At 54.7% G+C, this 15,717-nt stretch overlaps 1 protein-coding gene, 1 non-coding gene and 1 pseudogene across 5 annotated transcripts in view; 2 read left to right on the top strand and 1 right to left on the bottom strand.

The window, feature by feature from the left end:
* Positions 1–12,663, top strand: part of PRRC2B (proline rich coiled-coil 2B) — a 107,393-nt gene extending 94,730 nt beyond the window's left edge. For 2 of the 3 annotated variants that reach the window (XM_025359683.1, XM_025359682.1), the window contains exons 28-32: positions 389–629; positions 3,945–4,100; positions 4,701–4,792; positions 6,899–6,980; positions 8,226–12,663. In XM_025359683.1, the coding sequence (XP_025215468.1) occupies positions 389–629; positions 3,945–4,100; positions 4,701–4,792; positions 6,899–6,980; positions 8,226–8,360 (706 nt within the window). In that variant the 3' untranslated portion in view covers positions 8,361–12,663. The remainder of the gene's footprint in view (positions 1–388; positions 630–3,944; positions 4,101–4,700; positions 4,793–6,898; positions 6,981–8,225) is intronic. The other variant, XM_025359684.1, reaches the window with a different exon arrangement.
* Positions 2,997–3,082, top strand: LOC112608782. The gene has a single exon (XR_003116069.1). It is a non-coding gene; the product is annotated as a small nucleolar RNA SNORD62 (small nucleolar RNA).
* LOC112608074 lies at positions 8,838–12,634 on the bottom strand (annotated as a pseudogene). The gene has a single exon (XR_003115935.1). The product of XR_003115935.1 is annotated as an uncharacterized LOC112608074 (transcript).
* Positions 12,664–15,717: the final 3,054 nt, after the last annotated feature.

Genomic DNA, 15,717 nt, shown 5'->3' with positions numbered 1-15,717 from the left:
AGAGGCCTGGGGTGAGCTGATATGTGGCAGGCCTTGTTTTGCTTTTCCATGTCATCTTGCCTCCTTCCCTTGCTCCTTCCTCCTTCTCTCCCCTTGACTCCCTGCCTCCTCCCCACCGTGGGCTGCTCCGTCAGTGTGGCTGCCAGTCATTGTGGCTGATGTCCTGTGCCTCGTACAGCCTGGATGTGTTCACTTGTTTAATCCAGCAGCATCAGCGCCATCTAAGAGCTTGTTCTCAGGCCCCATCCTGGACCCTCTGAGTCGCGCTCTGGGAGTGGGGCCGGGGATCTGTGTTTTAGCAAGCTCTCTGGGGGATCTCTGAGGGGTGGGACGAGATCCACAGCTGGACTCATCGACCTGATCCTGACCATCTGTCTGGCTTTTGCAGATCTCAGGTGTACATGCACCCCAGCCTGTCACCGCCCAGCACCATGATCCTCTCTGGGGGCACAGCCTTGAAGCCTCCGTACTCTGCGTTCCCAGGCATGCAGCCCTTGGAGATGGTGAAGCCACAGTCTGGCTCACCCTACCAGCCCATGAGCGGGAACCAAGCCCTGGTCTATGAGGGCCAGCTCGGCCAGGCTGCAGGCCTGGGTGCCTCCCAGATGTTGGACTCCCAGCTCCCACAGGTCAGGAATTCAGTCACTCCACCCAAAGCCCTAGGCTTCTTTCCTTCACGACCTTGCCTTTTCTTTCCGCCCGCCTCAGTGTGTGCTGGCCTATCATGCTGTTCATTGGTAGCCACTGTGCCCGCTCCTCAGTGTGCGGGAAATCAGCCTCTTCTGAGTAGCCCCATCACCTTTTTTTTTCTTTTGGACAGAGTCTGTCACCTAGGCTGGAGTGCAGTGGTATCATCTCGGCTCACTACAACCTCTGCCTCCCACATTCAAGCGATGCTTCTTCCTCAGCCTCCTGAGTAGCTGGGACTACAAGTGTATGCCACCGCACCTGGCTAATTTTTGTATTAGTAGAGATGGGGTTTCACCATGTTGGCCAGGCTGGTCTCGAACTCCTGACCTCAAGTGATCTGCCCGCCTTGGCCTCCCAAAGGGCTGGGATTACAGGCGTGAGCGACCACCCCTGGCCCCTCATCCACCTCTTTATTCTCAAGACTTGGCTGTGCCCTAAGCACTGCCTGCTCCTGCAGCCCCCAGATGGGGGCTCCTTCCTTTCTCCCTGCCCTTGTGCAGTAGGGTGTGGAATGGGGTAGGAGTCCTGTTTGCATAGTTGTTGATGCTTCTAGACTCCTTCCTTCCTCCCTGAAACCCCAGCTTTGAAGCTCACACCATAGACTGTGCCTGACAAGCCCTCCACGCTGCTATGGTGCCGTCACCACATCCAGCGTCTGCTGTGAAATCTTCCTCTCCGTCGACCTGTGGGCAGCATTCGGCACCTTTGAGGGTCACCCTCCTTGTCTGGCCTGGCTTTCAGTCTGTCTCCACTCTCCTGTTCCAGTTCCTAGTGGTTTTGATGTCTGCAGAGATGACCCTGGGTCTTTGTGCCATGGACCCTGTCCATGCAGTTTGTACCCTCCTCACCACTGGTGCCCTTGTTCACTTGAGCCCCTGCTCTGTGCAGTCCTCTCTAGGCTTGGCCGCTCCCAGTAGCTGTGGCTCTCGCATAATCTCAACTTTCAGCGTCCCTCTCAGTTGTCACCTCTGGCTTTTTCAACTCCCTCTAGTGACCCAACTCGAAAATTCTTTTTTTTTTTTTTGAGATGGAGTTTCACTCTGTCACCCAGACTAGAGTGCAGTGGCTGGCACAGTCTCGGCTCACTGCAACCTCTGTCTCCTGGTTTTAAGCGATTCTCGTGCCTCAGCCTCCCGAGTAGCTGAGATTACAGGCGCCTACCACCCACCGGCTAATTTTTGTATATTTAGTAGAGATGGGATTTCACCATGTCAGCGAGGCTAGTCTCGAACTCCTGACCTCAAGTGATCCACCCACCTTAGCCTCTCAAAGTGCTGGGATTACAGGTGTGAGCCACCACGCCCAGTCTCCACCACCCACGTTTTTGTCATTCTCCCACTTGGCTTGGCTTCTTCCTCCCCATCAGCAGATCCGTTGAGCCACATGGCCTTTGCATTTCATCCAAGCTGTGGCTCTGAGTCAACCACCACCCTCCTAGCAGCTTTTCAGACTTGCATCTTGCCCCTCGCTGCCTCCCATCCGTGATCTCCCTTTCTGTGTCACCCAGGAAACAGAAGCAGTGACAGTCTCCAAGCCCCTGTGGCCACATCCCTGCCTGGGTGCTGCCTGTGCCCCTGGGGGGCCCCACCCCAGCAAGTCTCCCTCCCTTTCATGCATCGGATGGCCCTTCCTGTCAGTACACAGACGAGTTGCAGTGCTGACCCCGTAATCCCGCCCCCCACAGCCCTTGAAGCACTGTCTTCACCCAGTTACCAGGCCGTCACTCCTGGCTTTCCTGCTGCCTCAGACTTCCTCCTCAGTCTCCTTTGCTGTCCCCTCTCCTTCCCAGTCCGTAACAGTTGGCATGCCCCTGGGCCCTGCTTTGGGCGTCTTTTAAGAGTCATGGCTCTAAATTCCTCCATCTTCTCCTCACTCCCAAATGGACATCTTCAGCTCAGATCTGTCCCTGGAATTGAATGTGAAATCCAATGGACTTTCCAGCACCTCTCCTGTGGTCTCATGACATCTCAAGACTCATCATATCCAAAACTCGATTTTCCTCCCCGTCCTTCTGCTTGTCCAGTCCATGTCCTCTTTGGCTGCCTGCTCCCCTCACCTCACCTGACCCTTCAGCGGGCCTGTCGGCTCTGGCTTTAAAAGCATTCAGAATCCAGCTGTGTCTCATCCCCTCCACCCCCGCTCCACACTGTCCAGCTCCTGTGGGGGCTCCTACCTGGCCTCCCTGCAAGTCAGATCATACCCCAAGTCAGCACTCTAAATGGCACCATGTCCCCATCATCTTCATCCTGCACCATGTTGGTGCTCCAAGGAGGAGCATGGTGTTTTGCGGCTCTGGCCACTACACGTCTCAGTGATGTAATTCCAATAGATCCTTCTGACCCTCCACTGTGGACTCAATAGCAGGGAGATGAAGAGGACAGTGACTGAGAGACCAAACGTGGCCCAGCCCTGCTACCCCATTGTGTCCCCCTGTCCTTAAGAGTCTCCAGGCCCACATCTCCCCCTCGCCTATCTTGTTCTAGTTAGTTAGGCCCTGCAGCCACCCTGTTCTCCTGTCACAGCATGCTTCAAAGAACCCTCACAGCCCAGAATCCAGCCCAGTCTTGTTTTTACCACCACTTGATGCAAAACAGTGAGAGTCTTGAATGTTTGTGCTGTACAGAGGAATGCAGAGATACACGTCTGGTGCAGCTTTCATCTTTTGGGATTTGGCTTGGCCATTACTTCTGACTTTCCTCACTCGTCCTCTCCTTGCCCACCCCGCCCTGTGTGCACCCACAGATCTGGTGTGCACACACAGATCCTGTGCCACTTTGCACCCTGAGTGTCCTGCAGCTGTGTCCAGCGTGTGACATGCCACCCTGGCAGTGTGCAGGCCCATGTCGGACAGGGCCCTGCCGCTTCCCCAGCACCTCGTATGCTTTTAGGAAGCACTTGCTGGACAAAGGCAGAAAGGGCTGAAGATAGACGCAGCCCTTAGCAGAGATGTGGATGAGACACACTTAACGCTGTTAGCTCCTGTGCCTGCAGCCAGCTTTGTCTTGCCCGTTTTCTCACCACCTACTCCATTCCAGCAAGAAGACTTGCCCCTGCCATCGAAGGTGTGAAATCCTGGGCGATGTCTCCTGTGCTACAGTAGAAATCAGAGCGTGTCCTGCTGTGTGCAGGGTTTGCTTTAGTTCTTCTGAAGTGTATGAATTTGAAGTACATGTGCAGTCGCTCTTTGGTGCGTGTTTGGGGTTTCTCCGTAGCATCGGTCGGTCCCCCTCCTGACTGTCGTTGTCACCCAACAGCTGACCATGCCACTGCCTCGGTACGGCTCGGGGCAGCAGCCGCTGATCCTGCCCCAGTCCATTCAGCTGCCACCTGGGCAGAGCCTCTCTGTTGGGGCCCCCCGAAGGATTCCTCCGCCCGGGTCCCAGCCGCCAGTCCTGAACACCAGCAGAGAGGTAAGGGGACCCATCTGCCTCTGACCCTAGGGAGGGGGCCTTGTGTCACCAACCTTTTCTAGCAAGCTAAGTACCCCTGTGTGGTAGAAAGAGCCAGTGGCCTGGGTGTGTGCAGGACTGTCAGGGCAGAAAGGAAGGTGACCGTGTGTGGGGCCATCACACAGGCAGGTCCTGGGGACTCTGAAGTTGTCGACGGCTGAGGGCCAGGAGCCAGCATTCCTCCCCAGCTCCCCAGGAGGCCCTGCTATGGACGGCCATGCTTCATTGGCTCTCCCACCTCACTTTAAAAAGAACAAAATATTGTGATGGTTCTTGCTTTCTAAGAAGCAGCCCTCTTGAGTCTGGCTTGGAGGGGAGGGGCTTGCAGATTCCTCCAGAACAGGGGTGCCCAGCCCCTGGGCTGCAGAGCTGTCCTGGTCTGTGGGAGAATTGTCTTTCATGAAACTGGGCCCTGGTGCCAAAAACCACTGCTCTAGAAGATGCCTCCCTGGGAATTCGCACGGCCCTCACCGCCTCTGCCCTGGGTTGTTCCGTGAGTCTGTGTGGTCCAGCTGTGTCCAGGGCCTCAGATGACAACTTGTTGCTGCTTGGTCTCTCTAGCCCTCTCAGATGGAGATGAAAGGCTTCCACTTTGCCGACAGTAAACAGAATGTCCCTTCAGGAGGCCCCGTGCCATCGCCACAGACCTACAGGTAAAACCACTCCCTGGGGACTGTGTGCTATGAGCTGAGCAGTTGCCAGAGCCGTGGCCCGGTGGCCCAGAAGAATCTGTGGGCCTGGGGAGAGCCACCAGAGACCTGGTCCCTCTGTGGGCCACGTGTCACTGTGGTGGTTCAGCACGGGGATGCACTTGTGTTGCAGTTAAACGTGGGGGAGTGAGGAATCAGGAGAGTGGTTTTGGCTTTAATCATTATAATAAATAAGATGCTCTGGATTGGGGAGCTTCCTGGAAAGGTAGGAAAAGGAACGGCTGACATTTAGTAGGCGTCAGGACTGACGTGACTTCCCATCAGATCTGAAAACAGGACCCACTGGCCACAGGGCTGCATCCTGGCAAGGGGAGAAGCATGGCCTTTCCCAGCGTCTCTTTCCTCGGACTTGCCCTATGACCCCTGCCAGGGGACTTTGTATTGCTGGGCTTGTGGGGCCATTCCTTCCACACTACAAACCAGCACCCTCTTTTTGCTTCCTTTGTGTCTGTCCCCACCTCCAGCAACTGTCTCAGGGTCCCCTTAGCTGGATACTCAGGTGGCTCTGTCGGATGCTGGCGAGAGCCTCTGGTCCACTGCCTTTTCTGCCCGTGCTGGTGTGTGAAGGCAGCATGCGCTGGCCCTGGGCTCCGAGGGCTTGTACAGTCCACCCTTGTTACATGTGGGAGAGTCCTGAGACCCCTTTGTGTTTATAAATGAGTGAAACAGACCTGCCTGACCCATGGTGCCCTGTGAGGTTAATACCATCGCTGCAGGCGCCACAAGGTGTCCCCACGACTGCACAGGTCCTTGCAGACCCGAGGAGCGCTCTGCAAGCCGGGCCCCCATGGTCTGCAGGTTGCTCTGGCTGCGCCCCCTCTGCCCCGCTGCCCTTTGCCTGTCTTCCATCACAGCATTCCACTCTTGTACCTTCATTTCCAGAGAAAGGGGTTTTTGTGAATTTTCCTCCCATTCTTTCTTTTCTGTTCTTATTTTCACTCTCCTGGCTTCATTTATTTCTGTTTTTAGTACATTTTGTTTTCCTACCATGTCTGTCATATAGACCAAAACATCAGGACTGTGTGAAAAAGATAGCTGGACAGTACCGACCGTGGAGCGGAACTGGAAGGAGGAAGGCAGCTGCAGGTCTCAGCAGACGCTGTCCTGCTGCTGCCACAAGCAGATTCCAGAAGCCTCAAAAAGGCAAAACCCAGAGAACAGAGCCTGACAGGACAAGAGTCGCCTGTGTCTATGTAGTTGTAGGAATGAATGGCAGCAGATTATTCTTTGGAGCATATTTAGACAGTGGAAGCCTTAAACTAGTAGCTTTGTTTCTATGGTGTTTTAGGGGGGTTGGGGAATTGCTATAATTGTGTAAAGCAGTGTTTCCCAAAGTGTTCTGGAAATAGAGCTGCCGAGATGTGCGCTGCAAAAACAAGGGTTCCCTGGTCAGGTCCGTGGGGGAGTGCTGTCCCGGGCTGGCCTGCTGGGGAGGGTATTCACCACACAGAGGCTGAGCGGCCCTAGGTTGAGAGTCCTGTTGAACTCTGCACACGGCACTTAGGCTTTTTGACCGCAGACTAGTTTTCCACGTAGCACCCACAACATCCCTGGGAACTACTAGTGGTCAGTGGGACACATTTAGAAGTATGTTGTACATTTTGGTTCCCCCACCCCTTCTTCTAAAAAGTTAAGACTAGAACAATACTCGGCACAGTTCTGGCTCAGTGTCAGGCTTCTAGGCCTTTTGTCTGGGGCACTGCATCATGTTGGTCCAGACCCTGAGACAGCCAGTGTCGCTTTCTGCACAGCAGGACAGCCGTTCCCACCTGTACAGGGCCTGGGCCTCCCTCTCTTGTGATGCGTCTCCTTGAGCTCTGTCCTGGAGGTGCTGGGGTGGTCAGTGACAGCCACCCCCTCACCCTTCTGCGTTCTGGGCTGTCTTAGGTCTATGGTTGTTTTCCATCCGAGAGATCCACAGACCGTCCCGAGCACGCGCCTCTGGCCACAGGCCCTTCCTTCCTTGTGCCTCCTCCGTGTGCTAGGCTTTGACTCCATTTCTGTGGTGACACGTTGTGTATTCTCAACCCCTGCCTTTGGTTTTTTCAGGCCTAGCTCTGCTAGCCCCAGTGGGAAGCCCTCTGGATCAGCAGTTAACATGGGCTCTGTGCAGGGACACTACGTGCAACAGGTAGAAGATGGCTTTCCAGACCCTTCAGCCCTGGACACTTAGGCCTGTCTCCAAGCGCCAAAAGAGAAGGGACTGTCCAACCTATCTGAGCGCTCCTTGTCTAAAGAGAGCCATGCCCTAGCGGTTAGAGCACGGAACCAGGAGCTGGGCCGTCCGCGTCCCTCCTGGCGAAGGCATTTCTCCTCTTGACGGGCGTCTGGATCCTTCCTTGTCCTGCAGAGAAGGGAGGATGCCGATTCCTCTGAGGAGGTGGTGCTGGAAGGTGGACCAGCCCTGGCAGGTCGGGGCTGAGGTGCCCTGGGAGACTCGGTTAGGTTTGGGGGTCGGCTCTAGGAGCCCGGGTGCGCGCGCTGGTTCTGGTCAGTGGTGTGTCTCGTTTTTGTCTTGGCCGGGTGGGAGCACAGGTGAAGTTAATTTTACCCATATAATGAAAAGGACATCGCAGTGTATTTTCCTGCAGGCACTATTCTCTTCTCTGTTCTCTAAAACATGCTGGGGCTCAGAGCTTAGGCCCCTCAGACCTGGGTTTTTAATCAGTCACTGTGCCTGGCTGGTAGAGGTGGGCAGTGATTGCTCTCATTGGTTCCCTTGGGGGTCATGAGAGTTGTGTGGAATGAGCTTCTAAAGCTTTCTTCCAGAGTTCAGACCTGGTGGGGGGCAGATGCGCTGACTGCTCTGTGACTTCCCCACCCCACTCCCTGTGTAGAGCCACAGACCAGGGGAGCCCTGACTAGGAATGGGGCCCCAGGAAAAGGTTACAGAGTGGGAGTAGTAGGGGGTTTGGCTGAATCGCGGCCAGAGATCTGTGGGGCAAGTCTGCCTAGGGCCCCAGCAGACAGTCGGGGGCTCCGAGACGTGCAGGGGGCACTTGGATCTACTCGAAGGGGCTTTTTTGCCTGCGGGGCAGGAGGTGCACTGATTTGAAAAGGTTCTTCCAGTTGGCCTTGGGACCGGAACTGCTTCCGCCCTGGGATGTGCCATGGCGGAATTCTTTGTGGAGGACCCGGTGTCTTCCTGCCTCTCCGAATCACTGCACTTGGGGCTCATGGGAGGGAGCAGAGAGGGCACTCGCGCCACTTTCCTTACTAGGAGGAGGGTTTCTAAGTCTGGTCCTTCAACCAAGGGACGGACGACTTAAGGGAGCTTTCCCTGCATCTCAGGAGCAGGAAGGGAGTGGTGGGAACTGTGTGTCCAAACACGCTTCAGCACCAGGGTCACTTTGTTTTCCCATTCATCTGTCCAAAGGCAAAACAACGAGTGGATGAGAAACCCAGCCTGGGAGCCGTGAAGCTGCAGGAGGCCCCCTCGGCTGCCTCCCAGATGAAGCGAACCGGAGCGATCAAGCCTCGGGCTGTCAAAGTGGAGGAGAGTAAGGCCTGATGGTGCCTGGCTGCCACCTCACGTCGCCCCACTGGGGATGGTGCCGCCATGCGGCCTTGACATAGCCGACACTCGGGAGCCTCACCAGATCCACCGTCCAAATGCCTGGCCCGGACTGAGAGACCTCCCTCCTCTCCACTCCCGAAAGCTCCGTTGTCAACCAGCTTGCACCCGTGGATATATGGCATTGACCCGCTTGCTTTGATATGAAACAAAAAAGCAAACGACACCTTCATCCCATCTGCTCCCACCGTGACCGTGGAGTGACGCCTCCCGTGCAGTGCAGATCCGCCCTCCCTGCCTCCTCCCTGTCCTGCCGCACAGCCAGGGCGCCTTCTCAGCAGTGCTTCCGGCCCAGCCGCCCAGTCCTAGGCACGGTGGTTTGGCAGCAGGGTCATTTTACTTTGAGGCTTTTTGTTTTAAAATGTAGCCAAGGTTTTTACAAAGGGGAAAGGAAAAGAAAACAGAAACGCAAGCTCCCTGTGTATAGCTGAACTTTTATATGTTTCTTGCCAGCCCCTCTCCTCCCTCCCATCTCTAGCCTCTGTCCTGTTTAATTTGATATGTCACTGCAGTACCTTAAGAGGTGACTCTTAAGAATGCATCCCCTCCTGATTCCTCAGCTGGTTCATCTTTGAGGTTATTTGCAAAAAGAAATGGAGGTTCTCAAGGGCACCTGTTGCGAGCACTCTGGTGCCTGGCTCCCCGCCTGGGAAGCAATGGGGTGCGCAGAGCAGCAGGCAGGTGGCGGCGGGGGGGTCACAGTTGTGTTCCAGCTCCTGGCCTGATGAGCCCAGGGTGCCTACAGGCAGCCCATGAACTTCATGACGGTTTTAGCATGAGAATCACACAGGGTCCCTGTCCTGAGCTGCTCTGAAGCCGGTGGATGTGCTGAGCATTAGAGACCAGTCATGGAGGTGGCTGCCGGTGGCTCCCAGGTTGGCCCAGATGGGATGAGCTGAGACACCACAGGCCCATCCCAGGCCCCGTGCCCTCTGCTTCTGGGGCTCCACACCCGGCCCCTCGGGCGCTGTGTTTCACGCACTCTTTCCTTGAAGCCTTCCGTAACCTGTTGTTTTCCTTCCTTCCTCTTCTGGAGCCCGCTGCTTCCTCTGGACCCGTCTCCACCTCCCACACAGCTCGTCGTGAACACCACTTGGTGATGGAGTGGACCTGCGTGTGGTCCCCAAGTGAGGCCGCTGGGAGTTTGTCCTTTTCCTCCTTTGCTTCACTCCCAGCAGCAGACCCAGGTTGTCAGGACAGGAGGGCCTGAGCTAAGCAGCAGGCATCAGTCTCATTTGTCTTCAGATGACCGGGGCAGGGGGCAGGGTGAGGCTGGGTGGAGGGCTGACCAACGTCCAGAGGGCCTGCGCAGTCTCTGCAGGGGCAGCTTCTCCAGCCAGAGGCTTGTGTGAGGCATCGTGTGCTGGGCGTGTCGTTGTTAAATAAGAAACAAGGAAATCACTCCAGATTCTGTCATTCCGAGGAAAGGGAAGGGGACAGTTCAAGTTTCTTAGCTGTTCTTAGGGGTCACTGAGCGTCTACCTGCTCTTCCAGAGGAGGCCAGCTCAGAACACCGTGAGGAGAGGGCCGGGGATGCACTGCCCAGAGGCTGCCCTCGGCGTCTCATGGGTGCAGGACAGCGCTCGGGCTTGGGCTCTAAGCTCTGTGTCTAGTGTAGAACATGGGGAAGGAGCATCTTAGGAACTGCTAAAGTAACTTCTTACTGCTCTCACAATTCTAAGGAAGTGGGAGAACGGCCTCCTACAAACAGTGCCCACCCCAGAGCTGCCTGGGAAGGAGCAGTTTTACTGAAAGCTGCTTTACTATTCACCTGCATCTTTCAGCAGCTCCCCTCCTGCCCTCACCTGGTCTTTTCCCTCTTCATCCAGAGTCTTTACGCTGGAGTCCTTTCCCCAGGGGCTGTCCACCTGACAGTTCCGGGCATTCCCTACTTGAGCTGCGTGTCTGCTTTCCCTTCTCCCACTGCAAGCGGCTGCTTGTGGGGCCTGGGATGAGCCCTCTTTGTCCCTATCTGCCCCCCTTGCCAAGCCATTCCTGGGTGAGTCCAGGCCTGCGGGAGCCACACATTCATCTCCACCTGGACACTTGAGCCACATGGCGAGACCCCTCCCACCTGACGCGGTGGTGCGTATGATTTGTCGAAAGAAAAAGCCTCCCGGATGCTGTTAAAAAGATATACCCTTCAGGTGAACCTGGCATCAGACCCACAGTACTTGCTGTTTGAGAAAAAATAAAAACAAAAAGGTCACCTGTTCTCCAGCCCTTTTCTCTTACCCGGTATTTCCTTCCTTCCTTCTCCCCAACCCCAAATAAAAAAAACAAAAAACACTAGAATTTATTTATATGTATTGATGTTGTAGGTCTAGATGAAAAAAAAGAAGTAAATGTTTCACTGCTCTATTTATATATAATGTCTGAATTAATTCTGTGCAGGAAAGGCCAGGAAATTGCATGTGAAGTTCGGTGCAGTCACCACCTCTGTGTGACCTGAGCTGCAGTCTCTTCGCTGAGATGCAGATTTTAAATGAGACTGGGGGCTGAGGGCAGGCCTCAGGCCTCCCAGCGCCCCAACCCCTCCTTGGTCTGATTAAATGCAGTTCTTAGTGCAGAGACGTTTTAAGGTGCAATATATCTCTTCCTTTCACGTGGTTTTAGAGCCAAGCTCAAGGTAGTAGGACGTAGGGTCTTATTTTGTTTTCAAACCCCCATCTTCAGAGCGCAGATACATGCAGAGGCTTCTGCCAGGATACCACGGGGCCTTGGTGGGAACAGGTGGAGACCAGCGCTTGCCTTTTCTGCTGCTGAGTGGGGGGTCAGAACCCACTCACTTTTGCCTGCTCAAGTTGCCCTCTTCCCGATGCTGGCAGCTCTGCCTTTGCCATCGGGGGTGCGGCCCATTGCTCAGCAACCAGTGGCCTTGCGGTGGTATTTGTCCACTGTCCGCTAGAGTGGGATGAAGTCCAGAGTGTGGGTGTGCATCTGAAATGCTCATCCACCCACTGGGGACTTCAATGCCAGCTGCATTCGGTTTGGTTTTCTTCACTGTTGGCTTCTCCCCCCAGTTTTTTTTTTTTTTTAAAACATTTGTATTGTTTTCAAACTTGGAATTCATAGACACTCTGGCTCTAGGTTCCTTAAGGGGGAAAACAAAGGATGACTTTATTTCACATTCAAGAAAATCAGTTCAGTTCCAAAGCTGTGGTCCTTCCAGCCACTTCTAGGGACACTGGGGTACCTTGTTAAACATTGACATCAGTGCTCTCCAGCCGAGCTGTCGCCCTCCTATCTTAGGGATCTGCCTTCCGGATGGTCAGTGACGCCTTCTGGAAGCTGAGCGCGCACAGGTGCACGGCCGTGCTGTGGCCTGGCCTGCTGCGGCAGCATGGCAGCTCTGGTGGAGCCTGCTCCCTTGCCATTTGGTTCCCCTCTGCCAAGTAACTGCAGGCTGCCCCTCAAATCTTCATTTGTCCCTTTTCACTTCCTGCAGAGCAAGCCTAGGTTAGAGGGTCTGCTGGAAATGGCCTTTGAAGACCAAGGATACCAGAGTGTGTGTGCTCTGTCATATTCTGTGATGAATGGGAAACAGGCTTCCAGAAAGCCAGCTCTCTTCTGAAATGTGACGGACCGAAGCAGGAAGTCATCCAGGACAGGAGTGGCTTGGTGTTGGAGATGGACGCTGTTGCCCCGCCATGCTCCACCAGGGCCACCAGTGTATATCTGGCTGGTGGTCTTCGGGCACGTGAGACCTGCTCTTCACTGTCTCTACCCCAGTTGGTGGCCTCCAGGATGGTAGTGGCACCCCCAGAGCCCCATCTTCAGCATGTTCTGGAGCCTTGGAGTGGAAATTCCTGCTAAGGCTCTGTGTGGACGCCTTTCTTCCATGATCTAAAGGGGACACTGTACTCTTAAGCTTTTGACCTCATGCCTTGTGTAGTAAAAAAGGATTTGTGGGGTTTTTGGTTCCTGAGAGGGCTGTGTTTTGTTTTGTTTCCTTTTGTTTATGTTTTGGCCTTTCCTCTTTGTCTTTCCATGTAGACCAGATATTTGAAAGGGCAGACGATGGCTAGAGGTGTAAGTGCAGCTTGTTTAGACGTTATTTCGGGAAACTTACCTTGGATGGGAAATGGAATCGTGGATTCACCAGGCCGATGCTGGCACACTCAAACCCTCGCCCTTTCCCTCCGGTTCAGTACCTATTGTTTCTCCTTTCAAATATGTGATTGTACTAGCTCTTTCCATATGAAAGAATTCTCCTTATTTAAATAAAAAAAGTTAAAAAAGATAAAGCTGAACATGCTTTCTCAGGTTGTACATCCCTCTTTTCTTGGTAATTTGACCAGAGAGAACCACAGATCAAAGAGTTCTAATTTTACAGCGTTCACATGGAAATTAGGAGTGGCACGGCCGAAATGCCTTAACAGAAGCTGTATGGGTAGAGAAGGGATTGAAACCCGTGGTTAAGAAGCATCTTCCAAATGCTGCAGCATCAAGCGCTCTCCACTCTCTTCCCACGGATGGCATCTGGCTGTGTGCAGAGCCTGCCTGCGGCCCCATCACTTGCCATGAGAAATGAGCTGGTCAGAGGAGGTAAGCATTTGATGTGGTGTGTGGTGGTGTCACTTCCAGCAGTGCTTTTGCAGGAAGTGGAGGAGGATTATGCTGTGCTTTGGGGTGGGGAAGGAGCAAGCCAAGCCAGGCCTGCGGCAGCGAAGACTAAAAGGTAAGAATGAGTTGAGGCAGCAGTTCTCGGTTTTGCCATTGCCTCACTGTGTGACCTGGGGAAAGAGTCAGTCTCCTTAATCATAAAATGCAGACTGTAATGGTATCGACCTCATGGGGTAGTGCAGATTCAAAGTCACCAGTAGCTTTTAGCTTAGTGCCTAAAACCAGCTAAGAAAACTTACAAATTACCTCCAAGAAATAAAACGCTGTTTCCGTGAGAAACACCAATCCCTCAACTTCCTTCTAAGCCTTTTGACTATGGAAGAGAGTTGGGGACCTGGGCACAGGCATCTCGGCTTTAACCAGCCACACTCACTGCCCTGATTCACTGCTCCCTAGGGACAGGTGGCTCAGAAAATCTCAAAGGGAGACAGGCCCTGAAGGAAGCTAGTCCTGAGGTTGGGGACTTGCAAGATGGAGGCTCTCAGTCCTGAGGCACCACCACTGTTAGCATGGCATGAACCAAAGCTCAACAGGCCAGCCCCACTCCCTCCTGGGGCCCAGGGAACCTTCCCTGCCCACTGTAAACACAGTTTGCCTGCAGCCTCTGGCCACAAACACAGGTGAGCCCCAGCTCCTTCCCTCTCTGTGGGATCTTGGGTGAGTCACATAACCCCTCAAGGGTAAGCCATAAAGAAGTAACCACTAAATTCTCAACTGGTGTCATCTAATGCTATGTTGACCAACATGGAAAAAAAATCTTGCAGACAGCCAAGAACCGTAATTAAGGTTATTAAACCTGCAGTGTGTCCTTTTGGTCTGTATAGATTAACATACAAATAGACCAGGAGATCAAGAAGAAGCGAGGCTGAGAAGAGTGATCCATCAGCCTGGTTGCGTTGCTGTCAGTTACCCTGCTCTGGGTGCCGACTGTTCCAGGGAAAACATGGGAAGGGGTGCATTCACCCAACCAAAAGTACCATGTCTGCCCCAAAGCAGGCCTTTGGGAAGGCTCTTGACCCTGAGCACAGGGGGCTGGAGAGGCTGATGGAGAAGGAGGAGGAGCCCTGGGAAGGGAGGAAGAAGCCTCCAGTCTTCTGCCACGGAGTTGAGGGGAGGTGCCCCCACTGGAGCCTCTGATGGTCTTGCAGCCCCCACTCATGTCCGGGTTTTTTTTTTTTTTTTGGTTTTGTTTTTTGTTTTGAGACAGGGTCTCACTCTGTAGTCCAGGCTGGAGTGCAGTGGTGAGACCAAGGCTCACTGCAGCCTCGGCCTCCCTGCCCCAAGCGATCTCCTGCCTCAGCCTCCCTTGTAGCTGGGACTGCAGGCGGACGCCAACAGGCCCGGCTAAGTTTTGCAATTTTGTTATGGAAACGTGGTCTCCCTATGTTGCCCAGGCTCTTCTGGAACTCACGCGGGCTCACGCGATGCTCCCACCTCGGCCACCCAAAGTGCTGGGGTTACAGGTGTGAGCCACCGCCCCCGGCCCTAGGTGCTTTTAAAATGCACTTACCCTCAGCCATTTCACTAGATGTATGTGCAAGCAGATTCGTGGCATCGATGTTTTTTTGGCAAGAAAACTAGGAGCGCCCATGGGCGTGGGAGCACGCACCTGTGGTCTCAGCTGCTTTGGAGGCCGAGGAGGGAGGATCGCTTGGGGCAGAGAGGTTGGGGCAGAGAGGTCGAGGCTGCAGCAAGCTGTGGTCCTGCCACTGTACTCCAGCCTGGGCGACAGAGCGAGACCCCGTCTCAAAAAATTAAGGCCGGACGCGGTGGCTCACGCCTGTAATCCCAGCACTTTGGGAGGCCCAGTCGAGCAGATCACTTCAGGTCGGGAGTTCGAGACCAGCCTGGCCAACATGGCGAAACCCCGTCTCTACTAAAAATACAAAAATTAACCGGGCGTGGTGGCGGGCGCCTTTAATCTCAGCTACTCGAGAGGCTGAGGCAGAAGAATCGCTTGAACCCGGGAAGCGGAGGTTTTGGTGAGCCGAGATCGCGCCATTGCACTCCAGCCTGGGCAACAAGAGCGAAACTCCGTCTCAAAAAAAAAAAAAAGAAAAGAACTAGGAGCAAACTGGCGCGCCGGCAGAACGCCGTTGTGCAGACGCAGATTTAAGATCGCGCCAGATGGAATGAAAAAGCAAGGAGCAGAAGATGGGTGGGAGCCCACTGCGCTTTTAAAAAGCTGCATGTCTGCTTAGAGTACACAGAAATCCTGGCACACAAAGCAGTAGCACCCGAGGGAGGCGAACTCCCGCGTTTCACCCCTGCTTCTGGCCCGCTGCGCACGCGCGTCACCCTCGCCCAGTGCGCACGCGCGTTGCTACCCGCCGGACCCCCGCAGGCGCGGTGAATCGAACGTCGAGCACGGCGGCGGGCGGTGCGGAGTGCTGAGCGGCCTCACCCCCAACCGTCGGCCCAGTAGGACGGTTCCGAGGCGTTGCCCGGCGCCGGGAGCGGCTCTGCCTGGACTCGGAGAAACGCGGGTACGTTTGGGGACACCGGGGACGACAGCCCAGCCCGGACTCGGGAGAGTCAGTGCGGGACGAAGGCGTCCAAGTCTTGCCGGAGCCGGGGGCGGGGTTCCGGCCCGGGCAGGTGCGGCGTCTGGCCGACAGAGCCCCGAAGAAAGAATCCGCGGCGCGTGCAGCCCTAGGGAGGAAGAGCG

The sequence above is a fragment of the Theropithecus gelada genome, chromosome 15 (genome assembly GCF_003255815.1).
Source record: "Theropithecus gelada isolate Dixy chromosome 15, Tgel_1.0, whole genome shotgun sequence".
In the NCBI taxonomy this organism is placed as follows: Eukaryota; Metazoa; Chordata; class Mammalia; order Primates; family Cercopithecidae; genus Theropithecus; species Theropithecus gelada.
This window is presented reverse-complemented; position numbering and strand designations above follow the sequence as displayed.